The sequence below is a fragment of the Zonotrichia albicollis genome, chromosome 10 (genome assembly GCF_047830755.1).
Source record: "Zonotrichia albicollis isolate bZonAlb1 chromosome 10, bZonAlb1.hap1, whole genome shotgun sequence".
NCBI lineage: Eukaryota > Metazoa > Chordata > Aves > Passeriformes > Passerellidae > Zonotrichia > Zonotrichia albicollis.
In genome coordinates this window covers 13,265,233-13,285,487 of record NC_133828.1, presented here as the reverse complement: position 1 = coordinate 13,285,487, position 20,255 = coordinate 13,265,233, and the positions used below count along the sequence as shown (strand labels likewise).

At 43.7% G+C, this 20,255-nt stretch overlaps 1 protein-coding gene across 1 annotated transcript in view; it reads left to right on the top strand.

Moving 5' to 3' along the window:
* CPS1 (carbamoyl-phosphate synthase 1) overlaps positions 1–20,255 on the top strand; it is an 84,699-nt gene that overhangs the window by 27,556 nt on the left and 36,888 nt on the right. Inside the window, exons 16-20 of the mRNA XM_005486885.3 lie at positions 1,178–1,322; positions 1,679–1,889; positions 2,968–3,166; positions 5,225–5,401; positions 10,328–10,446. Coding sequence (XP_005486942.2) covers positions 1,178–1,322; positions 1,679–1,889; positions 2,968–3,166; positions 5,225–5,401; positions 10,328–10,446 — 851 coding nt within the window. The remainder of the gene's footprint in view (positions 1–1,177; positions 1,323–1,678; positions 1,890–2,967; positions 3,167–5,224; positions 5,402–10,327; positions 10,447–20,255) is intronic.

The window sequence follows — 20,255 nt, the reverse complement described above, 5'->3', positions numbered from 1 at the left end:
AGTATTGATATTTCAAAATTTACAGTGAAAAGCAATTTGGGTCTTGTTGAATTAACTCAAATTTGGATGCTCATTTCCAGCCCAGCAGTTATGATTTGTAGTAATTCAGGGAAGTGGATTTTCAGGCGCTGGACTGAGCTGTTTGTAACTCAGATAACTGAACACTGGGTGTTTGATAGCACAGCTAGTTCAGCTAACCTGGCCTTGAGGTTGTGCCTCCTGAGTCTGCTCATTGAGTGGAGAAGGATATAGGAGCACCCAGGACTGGTTTGCAGGAGTGGTTGGGTGTTCCTGCTACATCCCCACCATGTCAGTGCCTGCTTAAGCCAGTGTGGAGTGCCATTCCAATAACCTTTTTTCCTTTTTTTATGTGTGATTTTGGCAACTGAGCTAAGGGCAGGGTTTAAGTAACAGCTTGAGTTAATGACAGATGGGAGCAGACTGAAGAGCCAATTCATGGGCAGCATGATAACAAGAAGCTTTGCTAAAGGATGGATTGATAATGTGCCCATCATTTTCTAGGGTTTTAAGCAAGTATTGATTAATGTTTTCTGTCTGCTAATATTAAAGCCATGTATTCACTAGATTATGCTCATTTACCAACAAACTGTATTTTTCATTTTTGCCTTGTGTGCTGAGGAATACTTTCAAGATTAGTTTAAGAATAAATCATGACCCTTGCCTCTGGTTAGTATGCCAATGACAAGCAGCATTATTAATGCTATTAATTACATACTGTTTGCTGGCACCTACACTCCCATCACTCAGTCATTTTGCTTTTTGCAGTGCTCTCCTATTGAAGTCCTTGGGGCTACCCACATAAAAGTGTGTCTGTTGCATGATTGAAGCCTTAAATATTCTTATATTCCTATTTGTTATTTATATACTGTTACAAACAGACATGCCCAACCCTTTTCCCCCCATCATATTGCATACATATTTTCAAATGTGCCTTTCAAATCACAGTAAAACAATTTTTAAGAAAGAGATAAATAGAAATTACTTCTTATTAATGTTTTGAACTTATTTTCATCTTTCATTTGGTCTGGGATGTCTGGAGATAAGTCTTAAATGTGTAATATGGTCTAATAAGGGGTTCGGTGCAGGTTTTTGGGGGGGTGTTGTGTGGTTTTTTGGGTGTTTCTTTTGGTGTTTATTTTCCCTCACCTCTTCCCAGGCATTTGCAATGACTAACCAAATTCTGGTGGAAAAGTCAGTTGTTGGCTGGAAGGAGATAGAGTATGAAGTTGTGAGAGATGCTGCTGATAACTGCATTGCTGTCTGCAACATGGAAAACATTGATGCTATGGGAGTCCACACAGGTAGGCTTGGGCAAGGGCTGGCTCAGAGACTTTTTATATGCAGTGCTGTTCTGCCTGGTGTTATTGACAGAGCTTTGGGACAGATAATGTGGGCTAGGAAAATACTGCTCAGGTCCTGAATACAGCCAGATAGGGTGTGAAACAGATTAAACCTACACCTGTGATTGTGTTTTACATAAAATTTCTCAGCTTGTCTCCAACCCTGGGCTTCTGACTATCAGTGGTTTTCATCAGCTGTGCATGCACAAGTTGTAATCTCTGGTAATGTCATTACTGGTAGTGGGTTAGCAGAGACAGTGACTTGTGTGGCCACAATTTCTTCTAATTTTCCTTCTCTGCTGCCTTGTGACAAACAGGAGATTCTGTTGTGGTGGCTCCAAGCCAGACCCTCAATAATGAGGAGTTTCAGATGCTGCGGGATCGTGCCATCAAAGTTGTCCGACATTTGGGCATTGTGGGAGAGTGTAACATCCAGTTTGCTCTGCATCCAACTTCCCTGGAGTACTACATCATTGAGGTTAATGCCAGACTCTCCAGAAGTTCAGCTTTGGCCTCCAAGGCAACAGGGTAAGATTATTTTAAAAAAACCAAAATGTTCCAGAACAAACAATGAATAAACAGAAAAAATGAGGAGAGCAGAACAGAAAGCGAGAAGAAGGGATTTGGATCAATGTATTATTTAAATAAGTAGGTGACAGCTACAAGGAAAAAGAGCTGCAGCATCTGCCTTCCATGTAGTTAAAACATGAAGCTGTAGCGCACATTTTCATCAAGGAAGACTGAAGATGGCTGTTAGAGAGAACTCTGGAGCAGTCAGGTCAGTAAGGTGTACAGATTTCTGCACGGGAAGCTTCTAAGAACAGCTCTTGTCAGCATCTGTTAGGTCTGACCCTTGGAGAGCTGGTCCTGCTGGGAGATGGAGGGTGGGGTTAGTGAGCCCTCCAGGTCATTCCAGCCCTGCTGATGCTGTTACTACAAATGGAGAAGCTCCCAGGAGAAACGTGTGTGGGAGCCTAATCCTTGCAAAGCACATCCACTGCATCCATATGTTGGCTGCAAATCATCTCTGGGACCCAGAGGGCAGAGTTATTAATGAGCTGTCTGTCAGATTGATGCAAATGGCATTGCTAGCTGCCTTTGTTTTGTTGGCTAATCATAAACTAATCAAGATAAGGATGGTCAAAGCAGGCTGTTTAAAAATTGGCTTCTTAATTGCACTTTGCAGATGCTGTTGAGAGGCACAAATTAATCTCTAATTTGCAGTTCTCAACAACTCTTATGGTTATTTAAGACCCATAGCAGGCTGGAGATAAGCCATGTTGTTGGACAGTGGGCGTTTGATTGTTTTCTTTCTCGATGACAGACTTGCAGCTAAACATCTGTTAGGGTGGGCTCACAGTGGATGTGACTGCTACTGAAAGGGGAGCCATGGGGGATGAAAAAGCAAGTCTCAGATCTAGGGAGGTAGCTCTGCAATGTGTTGAGGTAGGAGGCTGGGTGGGTCCTGCTGTTCTTGAGCACAGGAACCTTCCCTTGGGTTGAGGAGGGACGATCACCTCACATCTGTTTAATGGGATCCACTCCTGGGATTTGCCAATGCAAAGTTCTTTCCATTCTGCTGTTCTCTCCTTCTCCTCTCTGACAGGTATCCATTAGCATTCATTGCTGCCAAAATTGCCCTGGGGATTCCCTTGCCAGAAATCAAGAATGTGGTGACAGGAAAAACCTCTGCTTGCTGTGAGCCCAGCCTGGATTATGTTGTGACCAAGATACCCCGCTGGGACCTGGACCGTTTCCAGCACACCTCCAACCGCATCGGGAGCTCCATGAAGAGTGTGGGAGAGGCAAGTGCCACACTCACCTTCCATTCCACCACTTGGGGAAGCCATTGCTCTTTCTTGGAAACCCTCAGAGTGTCAGTCTTCAAAGACCTAATGAATTGGAGAATATATATTAAGCTCAAATTATTTTTTTTCCAGTACTATAATTAATGGAAATTAGTTAGGACTGTGTAATGTTGGCTATCAAAATATGGTTTGACTCCTAAAGGAAGAGATCACTATGGATTACTTGGGGTTGACTTCATTCCTAACACTCACTCCAGGGCTCTGAGTTATTTTTTTTAGTTTGAGGTTCTGTAGTGGTGGTTAATTACAGTACAATTTCAGGACTAGTAGTGTGTTAAGATTTTCAGTGGTGCCCATGAGCCACAACTTTCAGTTCTTCCTGAATTATTTGTCCTCTGTGTTAAAATCATCTGCCAGATCTCAGCCTTGAAATCCAAACACAAATTGTCATCTTGCTCTCAAGTTTTGACTTCTGATGTAAGAGACTTCATCTCTAAAAGATTTTGAGATGTCTGGACAGTAACAGTATTTTCAGACCATGTTTTAAGAACGGGGAAATGAAACAAAATCATTACCCACTTAATTAGTTAATTACGTATCAGTTACCAAAGAAAAATAATTGTGTGTTTTTTCGGTTGTCTTTTCAAATAGTTATTTTATTAAATTATTTTGACATGCAAGATGTTCCTAATATCATTGTTGTCATTGAACAAGAAGCCTTCATCAGAACTGGGAAGATTAATTAGAATTTGATCTTCCATTGGCAGGTTTGGCTTTTAATAGTAATGAGGTGGGTTTTTTGTTTTCAGTGAGATGATGCTTCCTGATAGTAACCCTCTCTGCTTAGAGGTTTGGGGACTGTTCTGTAGAACTGGAGTTCCTAAATGCAGTTGCAGTATAAGCTGTGGAACTTCCTGGCCATACACATTTGCAGGAGATGTTGAGTCCTTCCAGTGTTCATTTGTCATAGAAATGCCTGTATCTGTGTCCTTTTCCAGGCAGGACAGACACACAGGGAGAGTCAATGCTCTAACAGGGCAGGTGAGCAGAAGCAGGGATGGAGGAGCCCAAGGGATGCAGTCTGCAGCTGGTGGGGGAACTGAGCAAGAATGTTAATCTGCAGGACCTGTGGGCAGGAGATGGAGTCTTTGAAGCACAGTTTCTTGCCACTGTGTCTCTATTAGTATGGAGCAGTCATCTCCCCAGGCCTGAACTTGAAGCCAGATTGCAGCATCTACTGAATTTTTATTAATTGAACAGTCTGGCCTGGCCTTTTCTGAGCTCTGTTGTGCTGGGCAGTGGGCCTGGAGCTGTGAGAAAAGAGAAAGCAATGTTATTTTTTCTTTTGACATTTTTCAGCATTGTGTTTGAGAAGATTTTTATGCTGTTAAGGTCTCACTACACTGGGAAATAAAAATGTAAAAGTTTGAGAAAGAGCTCTGTTACCTCACAGATATCTAGACAGAAAGGCTTGTTTTCTTATTAGATATGTTGTCAAGACTGAAGGAGGGAAAACCCTTCAGTGCTGCTGTACCAAGGAGGAGTAATCATTTAAGAGAACCCTCACAGGGGAGAGTTACTGTTAAATGTAATTTAAAGGAAGCAGGAGAAGGTTTCTCCTGAACCTTAAAATTCACACTGTGAATTTCTATCTCTAACAGGCTGTTAAACAGAAATATTCTTTTATATTACTATACCCATGCTGCTGCATAATGTTTCCCTCTACCAGAGTGCTTCCCTTAAAACAGTTTACAGAGGAGAGCAGCATTCTCCTGTGTGTTACAGACAGGGAAATGGAAACCAAAAGTGCAGTCCACCAAAACCTAAAAACCAACCAGTCACTTGTCTGGAACTCCCCATTGATACCATGAGCAGAGTCAGATCTAGAAGTGGGGTCACCAAGGCTCAGACAGCAGGATTATCCTAGGGAGGAGTCCCAAGGCTGCCATGTCTCTGTGTGCTTCTCTTTGTGGCTGGAGTTGTCCCCACCCTGCTGCTCAGGGCCCAGCCAGGCTTGGCTCACTGTGGCTCATGTGGATGTGCTCTCCCTTTCAGGTCATGGCCATTGGCCGCACGTTCGAGGAGAGCTTCCAAAAGGCCCTGAGGATGTGCCACCCCTCTGTGGATGGCTTTGTTTCACAGCTGCCTATGAATAAAGCCTGGCCAGCCACTGTGGATCTCCAGAAGGAGCTCTCTGAGCCATCCAGCACTCGGATATATGCAATAGCCAAGGTAACAACAGATAGAGAGACCTCGACCTACTGTCTTGGTTTGAAAAGGCAGGTGTCTGCTAAGGGAGACAGGAGCCTCCCTTGAAATGGAAAATGTAAACCCCCTCCCTCTGAATTGTTATAATTCTGAAATTAAGGGGCTCTCAGGCAAAGCTATGAGAATAGGAATAACAGATATTTGCTAGGAAAATTAAAAATACAAATGCAATAGTACAAAAAAGAAAACAAACCACTAACAGAGTCAGAATAGGCCCTGACACCCTGTGTGTCAGGGAGGTGGCACAGCCCCATGCCATGGTGGCTCAGCCCTCCTGCAGTGCCAGCTGTGGTTCTGCTGGAGCAGGGATCCTGCACAAGGGGGGAGTTTTCCTCTGAAGCTCCAGGGGTGCTGGAGATGGGCCTGGGCTCCCTCTGGGAATGCAGGGGAGCAGAAAGCTGCTCCTCTGGGAATGCAGTGGGCAAAGGCTGCTGTGCTGTTCCAAACCAAAGATTGTATCCAGGTAGGAATGCTTGGTTCTTCCCCCTGGGCAGAGCATCTCCCAGTGGGATGATGCAATTTTATCAGCCATGCAGGGACACTCAGTGGCCATGAACAGCAGAGATCTCCTAGAGGGAGAATTGGCTGTGGGAGAGATAAAGAAAACTGCCCAATGAACAGAAGAGAACTGCCCCACTTCTAACAGATGGGAAATAGAGTATACACCCCCACTAACATCTTTCACCCTAAGACACTTCTATATCTTGAATTTGAGCTACAGGATTGGGTCAGCTGAGTATTCTTCATTCCCTTGCTTCCCTCTGTCAAGCTCACTGGGAGCACTTTGAGTAGGATTCTTGCTTGTGCTTTCTGCATCTTCCATGGTCAGGCAATATGTTTGCCTTTTGTGGTACAATCTTAGCCTGTGCTCACTGCATTCAGCACCAGGTGCATTCTGGTGTTCTGTTACTTAATTTGTAGCTGGGTGCTGGTGGACACCTGGATCCCTTTTCTCTCCTATGAGATTAAATTTGTCTGCTAAACATTGGCTAGTGTTCAGCCCTGATTTATACTAGTGTAAATGTCAGTCAAAATGGGTCAGTTCTGCAGATTGCAAAGGAATAAATGAAGATCCTTTTGAGAACTGAAGCCAAGGATGATAAAGAATGGCAAACGGCAGTGTGTGAGAGCACTGTCTACTTGCAATGCTTGCATTGGTATGGGCTTGAAACTAAAAGAACTACGAAACTGTATGTTAAATTTCAGACAAGAAATCCCCTGTTCTTCAAAACCAGCTTAGCTTCCTGTAGCATTGTTTTGACCCCTCTCCTGTCACACTGGACAAATCACTTCACCCTTGAAGGTGCCTGTGTTAACAGGGAGTGTTATTCTAAGGGAACTTGGGTGCAAATTTATTTCTACTTTCATCTTCTCAGTGTTTGCCTATGTATATCATGTGGTAAAAGTGGGGTTAGTTACTTTAGAAGGTAGGTGCAATTTCACACTTTGGTTTTGCTGCAGGTAACACATCCATCTGTCCATACCCTCTATGAAGAGGAGGGCACAGCTGTGTTTTACAGCTGCTTACCTGGATAGCTTGATTTTTATTTTTTTTTTTTTTAAGACTGCAAACCTTCCTGGCAGGGAATGCCCAACTACTCTTTTCTTTGTGCCCCTGACTTTGTGTGGTGGAGTCTTTAGGCCCTTTGTGCTCATGTGTGGGTACATCTCGTTCCACATCCACGTGAGTGAGGAGCTGAGCCTGTGCTGTGTTAGTTAAAAGGTTTTCACTAGCAGTTCCTCTTATAAATGGCCTGAAGAAAAATCAGAAAGTGTTTTATAAATGTGTGGCTTGTCCAGCTGTTCCCTCTTGTTTTTCAAGCTGGGAAGTGCATGTCTTCATCCTTCAGCAGCTGTGTTTGGTCTTTATTACAGCCTTTTTCTTGTGGCTGAGAGAAAAATCTTACTTCTTGAGTCTCTGAGTGGTTCAGAGAGATTGTATGAAAGATTAAAATTAGACCCATGCCATGTTAACACAGGGCATCTGGGGAGATGAAGGTGAGTTTGGGTCCCACTGAACACTGGGTGTTCCCAGCTGCTGGTATTTTCACTGGGATCTGTTGGAAAAACAAGAAAAACCTCTTAGTCCCTCCTTATAAAGAGTTGCCTCTGCCCAACAAAAATTAATTCCCATTTATAACTCTAGCAAGTAGTACAAGTAAGAGGTGCTTCTGGCACCTGGGGCTGTCTGCATGGAAATCCCTTCCCAGCTTGTTGATCTTTAAAAACCAACAGTAAGTCCCCATTAGCCATCAGCTCCATTTGAAACAGGATGGATCTTTGTTATATTTTATGTGTTTTCTCCTCTCCTGCCCACTAGCCAGCCCTCCAAGGCTTTGTACTTTTTTTACTTTCTCCTTTGCCTGTTGGATGATGACAACAGCAAGTGCTCAGGTGCAAGGAGAGGGAGTTCAGCTGCCATTCAGAGCTATTGCTGCTGTAATGGGGCTCCCTGTTGTCATGTAAAAGAAGGCACAGGAGAGAGGCTGACACAGTTGAGGCTTGTTCCTTGGCTAGAGCGGGAGTGCTGCAAGGATGGAACAGCCTGATGAGCAGGGATGCTCAGGTTGTGTCAGGTGTTTACTGCTGCTCTTAAGTTTATGTACAAGTGGCCTCAGAAGGCTTAGGCTGTGGAGTTGGTGCATGCTCTGTTTCACACCAGGGCCCTGGTCTCCAAACTGTCCACACTACAGATGTGCAGTTTGCACTTGTGTTGCTGTCCACAGGCAGCTGAATACTTTCTGTGGTGAGGAGCCAGGATGGAACTGAAACAGCAATGGTGCTGTCCCTAGAGAAGGCATAGGCAGCTGAGCTGCCCTTCATTGCTTGGCCTGGAGGCCAGGCTTGCTTCATGGCTCTTGGTGTGAAGGCAGTCCTGTAAACCTCAGCCCCTACTGGATGGGATGCTCTGGAAGTTGAGCAGGGCTCCAAAGTCACACAGTCCTGCTGGGTCTCTCTCCTCCTGCTTCCATGGTGTGTTTGGGCTGTACTCCTTCATGTAGGTTTGAAGAGAGGAAAGCCATTGGAGTCCAGCACTCCCTGAGCAAATTCTACACAGTTGCCTGGAAACCTGATTTGCCCCTGGAGTGTGGTGATAGGGAACAAGAAACGTCTGCAAACTCACTCTTCTCTCCCAGTCTCCATATTTATGCAGCAGGGATGAAGATGGTTGATTTTCTCTGCCCCCCTCTGATGAATGAGTGGAAGGGATACGTTACTTTTTTCAGTTTCCTTTGAAGATCCCTGGGATTTTTTTTACTAAAGTGTCCTAACCCCCTTAAGAGTGTATGGTCATACAACCTGTGTATGTGTGGCTCAGCAACCATTGACTGAAAATTGGAGATCCTGAAGATTTGCAAGTCTGCATGTGTTTTGTAAAAATAGATGGACCTGAAAGGAAAAAAGATCTGCTCAGATACCACTAATGTGGCAATGTGACCTCAAGCACTAAAAAATCAGGATGGAAAGGAGTCCTTACTAGTTTCCTCATACCAATAGTGTTCTGAAGACTTTGTATGTGCCTGGGTACTCTAAAGGAGCAAAATGTGTTAGAGGTTTTCCCCACTGCTTGTGAGCACACAGGAAATCCCAGTGAGCAATTGTTACCTCTCAGAGCAAGAGGATAATTGCAAGAGCTGGCTGGGAATTCTTTAGGAAAGGCAGAAGGTGGTGTCAGTATTTTAAAGGGAGATGCCACCCATCCCTTGTCCACTTCACTCCCTGAAGTGACCCATTTCTCTGAGCTGGCAGAAAGTCTCCCCATTGCTGGGGCACATGGTGATGGTACCAACATTCTCTCCAAGTTTTGTAACTTGGGGAAATAATGCTGGGGTGCAGTGGACCAAGCTCATTCCTGCATTAATTCTGGGATTTTCTTCAATGGCACTGCTCTGGCTTTGTTCCAGGGATGCTGCCCTACAAGAAAACAATTAAGCATGTTAAGAAATTAATGAGCCTGATTACTTTAGCTCAGCAAAGATACCGTGCTGGCATTATCATTATGGTTCATTATAGTTGCTTTGTCAGGACAGTTGTAACTGTACACCACTGGTGAGACCCAAGAAATTGCATTGATAGAAAATACATCATTTTGAGGGCTCTCTGAGGTGCTGGGGGTTTTTTAATATTACAATGGTTTGTAACCTATTGTCTTATGAATAATATCTCTGTGGGGTTCTAGCTGTAAATAATTTATTTTTAAAAACCCCATCAATAACCCCAGCAAGAAAGAAGGGAAATTTGAATGGTCTTGACATTATCTTGAGGCAGAGTGAGAGAAGTTAGAGCTGTGCTGTAGCTGAAACATCACCCAGGACCTGCCTTTGCCTTGCTTCAGAGGTAATGTAAGGCCACGTGCTTTGATTCAGCCCTGTATTTCAAGGCTATATCAAGATTTATGCTCCAAAGCAAAAATGTTCCTTCACAGCTGGCAATCCAGAGCTTCTTGTTTTACATTTGCAGTTAGGATGTTGGCAGTGGGCCTGAGATTTAGGCAACTTGAGTGGTAACAGGTGTGCAGATGGGGGATTGGTCACTGCAGCCTGAATGTGGTTAGCTGAGCATCTTCTCAGTGGCCACCCAGCCTAGGTGCCAACAGCTTGTCTGGCTGCTGGCTCTGTGGAAAGCAAATTACCTCTCTCACTGAAACAGAAGCCAGATTTTGGAACCCAGAGCACAGAGGGAAGTGGCTGGGGCCTCCCTGCCTCCCTGCACTCCTCATGGGACACAGTTTCTGTTGCTGCAGGAGACCGGGCCAGGAGGTAGATGAACATTTGACTTGTACAGCTTGATCTACATAACTTTTTTTCTTTCTGCTAGCTGTTTGCAGACTAGATGTGTATTTGTGCAGTGTGTTAAAGGGGCTGTTTGGTGCTGTCCTGTTTTTGGCAGGCCTTGGAGGATGAGGTCCCCGTGGATGTCATTCACCAGCTCACAGCCATTGACAAGTGGTTCCTGTACAAGATGCGCAGCATTGCCAACATGGAGAAGATCCTGAAGGAACAGAACAGGTAAAAAAGCCTTGTCCTAGGACACAACAATTCTCCTTGGAATCCTGCTCAGAAACCTATGGTAAGCATACATGCAGTCCATGCTGAGAAGTTTATTCAAGTGCTTGGAATAAATGATGGTGTCTTAAAACCCAGTACACTGTCTCAGTCAGCAAAAATTTTGGACCACACTCTTTTTGGTAAAATAGCTCCTTGGATTATGAAAGTTATGGTTTACTATGGAAAATTCTCAGTATTTGAGGATTTTAGTCTCTGAGACTAAAGACTGGGAATGTGGATGGCCTGCAATGAATAACTTATATACCTAGGACAGAGTTCCCTTTCAAACTCAGCACTGAACTTGTCCTGACTTACTGCACCTGAGGGTCACATACAATGCATTTTATTTCCAGTCTGGAGTATTGAATTTTAAGCTTTTCTTCTTTGCTGTGATTGTGCAGTATGTGTGAGTATTGCTTTTGTACCACTCTTTCAAACACCTATGGCTCCAGACCTATTTAAATATAAATCTTCTTCCTTCAAGAAAAATGACCATATAAAATCCAACAGAAAAGATAGCAGTAAATTAAAGGAGTGGGCTATATTTCAGTTCAGACTCTTGCTGACTTGAGCTTTCCCTTCGTGTTTTACGAGGCTGGGAGAGGCTCCTTGCTGAATTATTGGCCGAGTACTGTTGGCTTTTGTGTCTCGGGTACCCGTTGTGCTCGCTGGTGTCACCACACGGTGGCACTGGGAGCGCAGCAGAGGCAACGGGCTCTGAGCCGCTCCTCGCTTCACCTGCGACATCTCCGCTTTTAATTGAGCAGCTCTTGCCCTCCCTTGCACCCGGAACAAGCAGCATCTGGAGCCAAACAAAAATAAATGTGCAGAGAGAGGTGGAAGAAAAGGAGTAACTTGATTATTTGCAGAAATCTGTTGTTTGGCTGCAGAAGTTTTGTCCTCTAACATCTGTCACACGGCATTTCTCTCTGGCCTTTTAAACATGCATGTACAGGTCCTGAGGGGAAAAAAACCAACATATCCACAATCAGTTTGTCACTGTGGGAGTGGCATGCTCTGGAACGAGGCCCCAGGTGTTGGCTGCATCCTCAGCTGCTATAAATACACATTTATAAATATATATTTTATAGATATATAATGTGTGTATTATATATATGTATATTTTGTGTATATTATATATACATATATATTTATAGATACAGATAAATATTATATATATATTTATATATAAATCCTACGCAGAGGCTAATCTTCTTGAACCCTCCTATATCCCTGAGCTTGCTTTCCCTTTCTCTGCAATGGGTAGCAGGTGATTGTACAACCAGGTGGTAGCACCCTACACTTTTTTCATCCTTGTGGTTCCCAGGCTGTACAGGCAGCCTGCTACAGAGAGCCCTTGCACAGTATCCAGCCTTGCATTTTTGTCAGACACAAGCAATGTTGTGTCCCTTGGAAGTGGATTCTTGCAATTTAAATCAGATTGTGGGTGGTATCATAGAATCACAGAATGGTTTGGGTTGGAAGGGTCCTTCAAGATCTAGTTCTAACCCCCTTCCACTGCTCATCTAGTTTTAACACCTTCCACTACACCAGGTTGCTCCAAGCCATGTGCAGCCTGGTCTTGGACACTTCCAGGGATCCAGGGGCAGCCACAGCTTCTCTGGGCATCAATGCCAGGGCCTCCCCACCCTCACAGAGAAGAATTTTTTTGTAATAGCTAACCTAAATCTTCTCTGGCAGTGTGAACCTGTTCCCCCTCATGCTGTTGAGGCCTTTTTTGCCCTAAAACCATGAGCCAGACAAAGGTGATAAAAGGAGTTACCTTTATAAGGATCCTTAGGTGTACTGTTCACCAGGTGGAAAACAGCAAAGATGCACAAGCAGTATAATGCATATACGATTTTAATAGGATTTTTAAATTAGCATATCTAACAAGAATCCCCAGTTAGAGACCTAAGTAGTGATGTTATTCCCCCCTGGCTCAATTCTCTTTGAATTCCCCCTCTTTTAGATAGGAACTAAACTTTGTTGATGAAAATGTCTCGGAGATCATTTCAAATGTGGCTTTACAGAGAATCCAACCTTGGACCCACAGCTTGGAGCTGCTGGGGAGTTCATTTTGTCTTACTGTCTGTTAGAGTAGGTAAAACACTAGCTACAAATACTGTGATAGGCTACGGAGCTACTAACAAAAGTGTGAAGAATATAGGTAATGTATAAAAGAAAGAGGCAAAAATCAATTTGGCATTACTGTCACTCCATGCTCTTTAAAATAGTCTCTCTCTCTCTCTTTCTTGTTGGCTCCCTTCAGGCATTGGAAGGCTGCAGTTAGGTCACCCTGAAGCCTTCTCTTTTCCAGGCTGAACATATAAATTATCTTACCCTTATTCATTTAGCAGTGCAGATTTTCACTCCACTATCAGTGCATTTTTTCTCTCCACTAGAATTGCTCACACTTTTGCAAGAAACCTGTGTTACCTCCCAGCCAGCACAGGAGGGAGGGGATAGACTGTCCAGCTGCATTACATTGAAGGCACAAAGGCAAAAAGCCAGGGAAAAACACTTGGAACTTGAACTAAGAGGCCAGTCCAGTGAGGCACATCAGGAACCAGATCTCTGCCACAGGCAGGGGAAAGCTAATTGAGTGATGCAGATGAGACTTGGCACACATGTGCCCTTCCTGCAGCCAGCTGTTTCCAGTCCCCAGCACGCCTGGCATGAGTTCTACCTGTGCTACAGAATAATTTCCAATTGAAAAGAGTGAGGGGTGATGCCATCACTGCTTTAAATCTTTCTGTTAGAGTACAGTTCCCAGAAGCAGAACGCCCTGCTCCTGGGCATTGCTGCTGCTGGATGGATCCACCCCTTCCTTTCTGTCTCTGTGTTGCTTTGGGGGTTCTTTGCAGTGCGGTTTTGGATGCAGTTGGAGTAACAAAAGTCTTGATTTGGCCCCTGCAGAGCTGTAGTAGAGACTGGTAACAAGGAGCTGTCTCTGCCCAGAGGAAATGAAGAGCTAGAACAAGTGGGTGAGACACACAGATGGGGAAGGGGGATCAGAGGCAGGTGGAGGCCTTTGAGAGCAGTTCAGGAAGCAGCTCTCACACACCACATGCTGCCTTGAATCCTTGCCACGTGCAGGGATTCAGAGGTGAGCAGAAAATCTCACTGATCCATGCAGTGGATCTGCTTACACCTGTGAGAGCCTCTGTGGGATAATGCAGTGCTGAGAGAAAAACTTCTGCCCTACAAATGTTTGTAAACATAAATTAATCGAGGCAGATGAATTGCCTCTGTGGTGTAGAGGCAAGGACAGCCATTTGCAGGCACAGTAGGGACTGGGAAGAGCACCCTCTGCCCCATTTACTTTTGTCCCATTGAACTTTTTTCTAAAGAAGATTGGGCCTGGTGCTGGGTGGGACTGTAAAGCTCTGTCATGCTGCAGCAGTGGTTCCATTTCTGCCTGTGGGCCCTCTAGGATGGAGAAGGAGTTGTTTCAGATATGTGATGGGGCTGCAGGAAAGCAAATGGCCTGAGTTGAGCTGGGAAAAGAAAGCCATTTTGAGTGTACTTGTGAGAATAACAAGTAATATCACAGACATGTCAAACATGTGCCTCTGCTGGTCTCCTGTGACCTTACGTATTTTTTATTTTGGAAGTTTACATTTGAGGGGGTTTTTTTTGTTGTCTGACCAATTACCTTTATACCTGCTGTGTAATTTTAACTTCAACCTTCCCCACCTTGCACATAAACAAAATAAAACCACTTGTGCACACTCACATGGAAGGAGCAGGCACCATCCCATGCTGTCAGTGCATTATAGGTGATGCTGTATGAAGCAGTGGCAGTGCAGTAGGATGTGCTATTATCTGGGAATTATTTCCCTAGATTTGGCCTTGCCAGTCCTGTGAGTGGAAAGGGGAAAAAGGGCCTGGAGACACCCCACTAGCTTTTCATCACACTGACAGCTCATGGAGGAGGTGGGAGTTTGGACAGACCATGCTCAGCTGTGTGATGGTATTCACAGGGGTCTTGTAATGAGGGAAGAGATGAGGATCTGACTCCATGTTTCAGAAGGCTGATTTATTATTTTATGATATATGTTATATTAAACTATACAAAAAGAATAGAAGAAAGGAGTTCATCAGAAGGTTGGCTAAGAATAGAAAAAGAAAGAATGATAACAAAGGCTTCTGTCTCAGACAGAGAGTCCAAGTCAGCTGGCTGTGATTGGCCATTAATTAGAAACAACTCTATGAGACCAATCACAGATGCACCTGTTGCATTCTACAGCAGCAGATAATCATTGTTCACATTTTGTTCCTGAGGCCTCTCAGCTTCTCAGGAGGAAAAATTCTAAGGAAAGGATTTTTCATAAAACATGTCTGCGACAGAGAATGTACAACAAACATGATTAAATAGAGGTAAAGAGGCAGGCAGCCATGGTGAAATCATCACTTAGCCCCAGGTGACATGGGGACAAAAGCCTTGTTGAAAATTGATAGGACTTGTGTTCCTAAGTCACTTAGGTATCTCTGTAGCAATGGAACCTGCAATTGATTGTATTTGCCATCACTTGAGAGCTCCTAGGGATGGGGAAAAGTAGAGGTAATGGAGTCATGTTCACTGCTGCAGAAAATCCAAGTGAGACCCAGGAAAGCCATCTTGCAGCAGACAGAAGTGTGAGTGTATTGCCCAAAGAGGAACCTTTCAATATTGATTAAAGACTGTAAAGTAGAATTCAGTTGAGGAAAGAGGAGCATTATAAACCACCATTGTGAAGAGCAAAGCACAGACATGGTAAGCTTGCCCAAAGTCTCAAAGACAGTCTGACTGTGCTGTGACTTGAACTCTGTCACCTGAAATCTCAGCTCTTCAAATTAACCTTAATGGAAACAGCAAATCATCTTTTTGGCAGATACTGAACTAGCCAGCCTACTAACAGGGGGAAATTATGGCACTAATCATATTTTGATAATTTTATGCTTTGAAGGAAAATATCTCCTTGCTCTGTGGGTGTTGTGAGAAAACACCTCCTGGTCTGTTGTGTGCTTGAAAGGAGTAAGTGCAGTCCTGACTGTCAATAACCCAAAAAGACTTGGGTTAATAAAGGGGAAAGACAGAAGTAGGAGGGTGCAGACCCACTTCAGCCCAGCATTTGTAGCTGTGTACTCTGCTCAGTTACCCATGGGAGAATTGTTTATTGCAAAGGCCTTTTGGGAGCCCATGTCGCTGGTGGGGTACCTGCAAGGTGTTCTTTTAAAGCTATTTGTTGGAAGCATGACTGTGGTGGAGTAGGCACAGAAATACAGGTGTTGGAATGAAAATCTGGCACCTGCAGGTGAGGGAAACTCAGGCCATCAATAGCCTGGGCTCTTTGACAGGGTATTCTGCAGTCCCACTTTTCTCAGCAGCAATTTCTGCCTACCTGTGTGCTTTGGGGACAGGTCAGAGTGTGACACACACTCAGGACTTGTGTGGGCATCAAGCAGAGCAGGTGCAGTGGTAGGAAATGAGGCTGTGCTGGTTTATACAGTTTGAGGAGCTGTCACTGACATGTTTGTGGTGCTCCTCTCTAGCTAACTGGAAAGATTACCTTTGTCTTCTTTGTCAACTCTAGGGCTAGGAAAGGCTTGGGAACAAGTTCAGAAGGCAGTACATGAGGAGAAGAAAATACAAGCAGCTATTCAGCACTGCTGCTTGTGCTTTGTGTGGATCTAACATAAGATTTGCTTTCTCTTTGTCTTGTAGAGTCACTGGTAATAATTTCACAGCTGTATTTTCTTCCAAAGCATCTGAACATTTGTGAAAATGCAATATGTATGTATTCCTTGATGCAGGGGATACACAGGCATTGCCTTAAAAAGCCATTGGGGAGCCTCTGTAACCAGTCTGTGCAATATTAGGAGCAGGGCACTCTGTACTGTGGCATCCCAGCTAAGACCTCAAAGCTCTCTTTTACCAGAGATGGAAAATAGGCTTTCAGAAAACATCTACAACCCATTTCTTGGCTGTGTTTTGCTGTGAGCTGCTGCTTTAGCTCACTTGTCAGTGAGTCATTCAGGTCTTAGGGCACAGTGTGAGGCTCATGCTACTTAAATCAAGATGTCCACAATGAGATTTATTAGCCCGGGGACCAGAATGTTAAAGGTGCAGAGAGCTGTAATGACAATTGCTCTGTGAGTGAGATTTGATGGTTTACAGCTCCTGCTTCCTTAAACACTCCTTTGACATCTTTTTGTCAGTCATCTCATGAGTTTTGTAGGAGGGGAAAACTGGTAACAATCTGTTTCCTTGAGAAGAGGAGCAGGGAGAGAATTTATACTGCGATCTCATTATTTTAATTGTAACATGCTGAAAATCTTGTAAAACATCAGAAGTAATCAAGGAAACCACTAGGAGCCTTGAAGCAGAGCGGGACAGCAAGGAAATGAGAAAGAATATTCTTTTGTACATAACTCAGCCTGAAATTCAGCAGGTTTTGAAACCTGCAGGCCTATGAGTACTGAGAAAGGAAGAGCTCTCTCAGTACTGGGTATAATGAATTTGGCTTCCAGCACTTCTTACTTTTGGTCCACTCTGCCTGCTGTAGCAAAACTGGGCTAAAAGTTTAGTCTGGGCTTAAATCACTTCAAATTTGGGAGGAGCTGAGTGCAAGACCTGTGGGCTGAGCTGCTCACCTTTGCAGCTCCTCTGTGCATATCCAAGCCACATTTGTGGCTCCTGAGATGAGGTAGGGAGGGTCACAGGGTTCATGGTTAACTGGGACACAGCACACAGAAGTTGTGTCCCAAATGCTCCCAGCTCAGGCTGTGGCTCTGAGCTCACAAAATAAGATCCTTTTGATCCATGCTCATTTACATGGGCCTAAGTAATGTGTGGATGGGCATAAATGTGACAATATACCTGAAAAGAATCAGAGGCTGATTCTTCTGCTGGTATCTTTATTGGTGGGTCAGGTGAAAGCTGGTCAAGTGGAAGAGAGGGCTCTGCTGAAGTGAGCAGGGTCTCCTGATAATTTCAGTGCTGTCAGTGTTCCTACAGTCAGTTAATAGATTTCTCCAGGTTCTCTGTGCCAGGTGAAAATTTCCTCGTTAAGCAGAATTTATTCCATTTTCTCTTATTGTTTATTGTCAAAGAAGTGAATGGATAGAGTTCCAAACATGACAGGGTGGAATTTTAAATTAAAAGCAACTACAAATCAACACTGGAAGCTGGAACAGTTACAAGCAAGGTTGGGGAAAAGCTTGTTTTGTTTATAAACTGCAAAATGAACAGAGGCTACAGTTTTCTGAGGAGGTGAACAGCCATTTAATAATCATGGCAATGTGCAAAAGTCTAATTGTCTGGGTTTGAAGCTCTAAAACTCCCGACTTTCAGTTTGCAAAGGCAAAAGTTAGGAAGAGGAGCATAATAGAAGTCTGAAATCATGGTGACTTAGTCTTCCCTCATTTCAGAATTGGTTGTAAGCCAGTGAGGGGGTTTAATCTTTGGGAGACTTTTTGCTCTGTGTAGGAAAAGAGAGTGATGCTCCAGGGGAAAGTGGGAGGCAGTGATGTAAGACTGGGTCATGTGATTTGGTGTATCCAGGACTGAGAATTTTTGTCTTGTCTTTTAGTGCTGGATTTCTGGTGAGCTTGAACAGTTATTTGCTGTCAAATATTCAGAGATCAGTCTGATTCTGCTCTTGCTGGCTTAGTGTCTCTACCTTTCTAAAGGGCTGTCTCTGAGCAAAGGGGGAATTGCTCCTTAAAAATTGTCAGCCCTTAACCTCTGCATGTCTGTTTTGCTATCTGCAAGATAAGAATCACCTTATCATACTGTTTGCATGTTTCTGTATATTATTTCCATGAAAGTTGAGACAGAAATGCTAAAAGTTACCATGATTAGTAAATGGAAGCTGTTCAGTTATGAAAATGTGTGTGCCCAGCTCATGTAGAGAGACAGCCTGATTTCCATAGCAGTGCTGAGGATTTGCAATTCTCTGATTCAGTTCCCATTAAACATGATGGACCAATTCTGCTGGTTTCTTGTATCCTGCTTTAGGAGTGGCAGAGGAAAAAGTGCATGGAAAAAATGCATGGTTCCATTTCCCCTCTAGGAACTTGTCTTTTCTCTTTTGCATGCTGGGTTTCCTGTAAAAAAGCTAGTTACCTTTCTGCATGGATTAGTGAGTGGCCTAACCTAATTTAAGCTGCTAGCCCAAGGCAAATGAATCATGGTGCAAAATAATCACTGCTTTTGTTCTACCCTCCCAGCTGGGAGGGAGGGTGACAGTGAATGATATTGTTATAATGAGATACAAGAAATGGAATGAAAACAAGCTGCAAATGAAGGCAATTTGCTGTCTCTGACAGTAATCAAATGACAGCCAGCTCTGTGTGTTCCTGAGGCAGAAGGGAGGGAGGGCAAGGGAGTAAACTGCTCAGAAAGAGGCTCATTTTCTTGGGGTCATCGGGTCTACTCACTCATTCTAAGGAGGCTGGGTCCTTAATAGCCAGTGACTGCTAGCATCAGTTTTGACAGAGAATTGGTGGAGTTTGCTGTGTTTGCTTCTGTAAAACACACATCTGTGCCTTCAGTTTTGATGCTCATGATTTGTGCAGGAAGTTCTGCCTCTGAGCCGGGATCAGAAAGTGGAATGGACTGAGGAGAAGTAAAGGAGTTTCTGAGATATTGGAGCATAGAAATCATGAGTTTTAATACAGTGGGGTGCCACAAAGTGGGTTTTACTTTAGGAAATCCAAACCTGGGAAGCTCAGCCTGCTGGATTAGGCAATAAAATAATGGTATTTATTTTAAAATACTGTCGAGCAAAGGACATAATTCAAAAACTCTGATTTAGGAAAATGGCTTGTTTGTTAATCATTCTGTTTTCCTTATTCAGAACTTGCTAATAAAATACTGATTTATTGGGTAGGCAAGAATGCTCTTGGCAATGAAGGTGTACAGAAGTAGAACTGATAAAAATACAGGCTTTTTTGTGGTTTTGCAAAAGCTAAGCTTAGAAAAGGTAGCTTAAAAAGAGAGAGAGGCATAAACTGTAAGGGTGGAGTCAAAACAAAGTGGGATGAAGAGTAGAAGAGAAAAGAGTAGAGTAAATGAAGAGGGAATGGAGAAGATGAAAAAAATGAAGAGCAAAATGGACAGGTAGGTCTTGATTTCAGAAATGGCAGGGAGGAAGCAATGTGTTTCAAATAAATAGCAAAACCAGGACTTCTGAAAGGCAAAACCAGGAGAACAGGAATGTATGGAAGTATTGAGAGACCCTGGTTGTAAATATGAAATCAGAAAGGTACCCCTGCTTTGTCTGGTCAGTGCCCCCTCTCCATTTGTCAAATGCAAGAACCAACACTAAGATATGGAAAAGGGTTTATTGAGAGTGTTACAAGAAAATACCTACTTTGTGTGTGAGCCTCATCCCATCCCAGAGCTTCAGGAATTTCATCTTTTGAGTGGAGTGGGCAGCTGCAGTGAGAGGCAGGAGGTGGAAGCACATACATAATGATTGGTCCAGCCCAGTCTGGTCAGGTCTAGGTTTAAAATTTAGACTAAGAGGATGTAAGGGAGATATTAAGTTAAGGTTTGGGCACTGATTCCTGTCTTAAAAAGTAAATGTTTTACTTCCTACTGCTTGCAGGCTTTACCACAGAGGTGTTTGTGTGGGACACACCAAGGACAAAAAAGATGTTTTATGTTGAGTCTTCTTCCTTTTCTTGCCTTCACATCCACGATCCTATAGCAACTTTACGTAGTGTAGAGACAGAAGCACTCATGTATCTTCTAGTTATTGCTGTAAGGTCTCATGCAG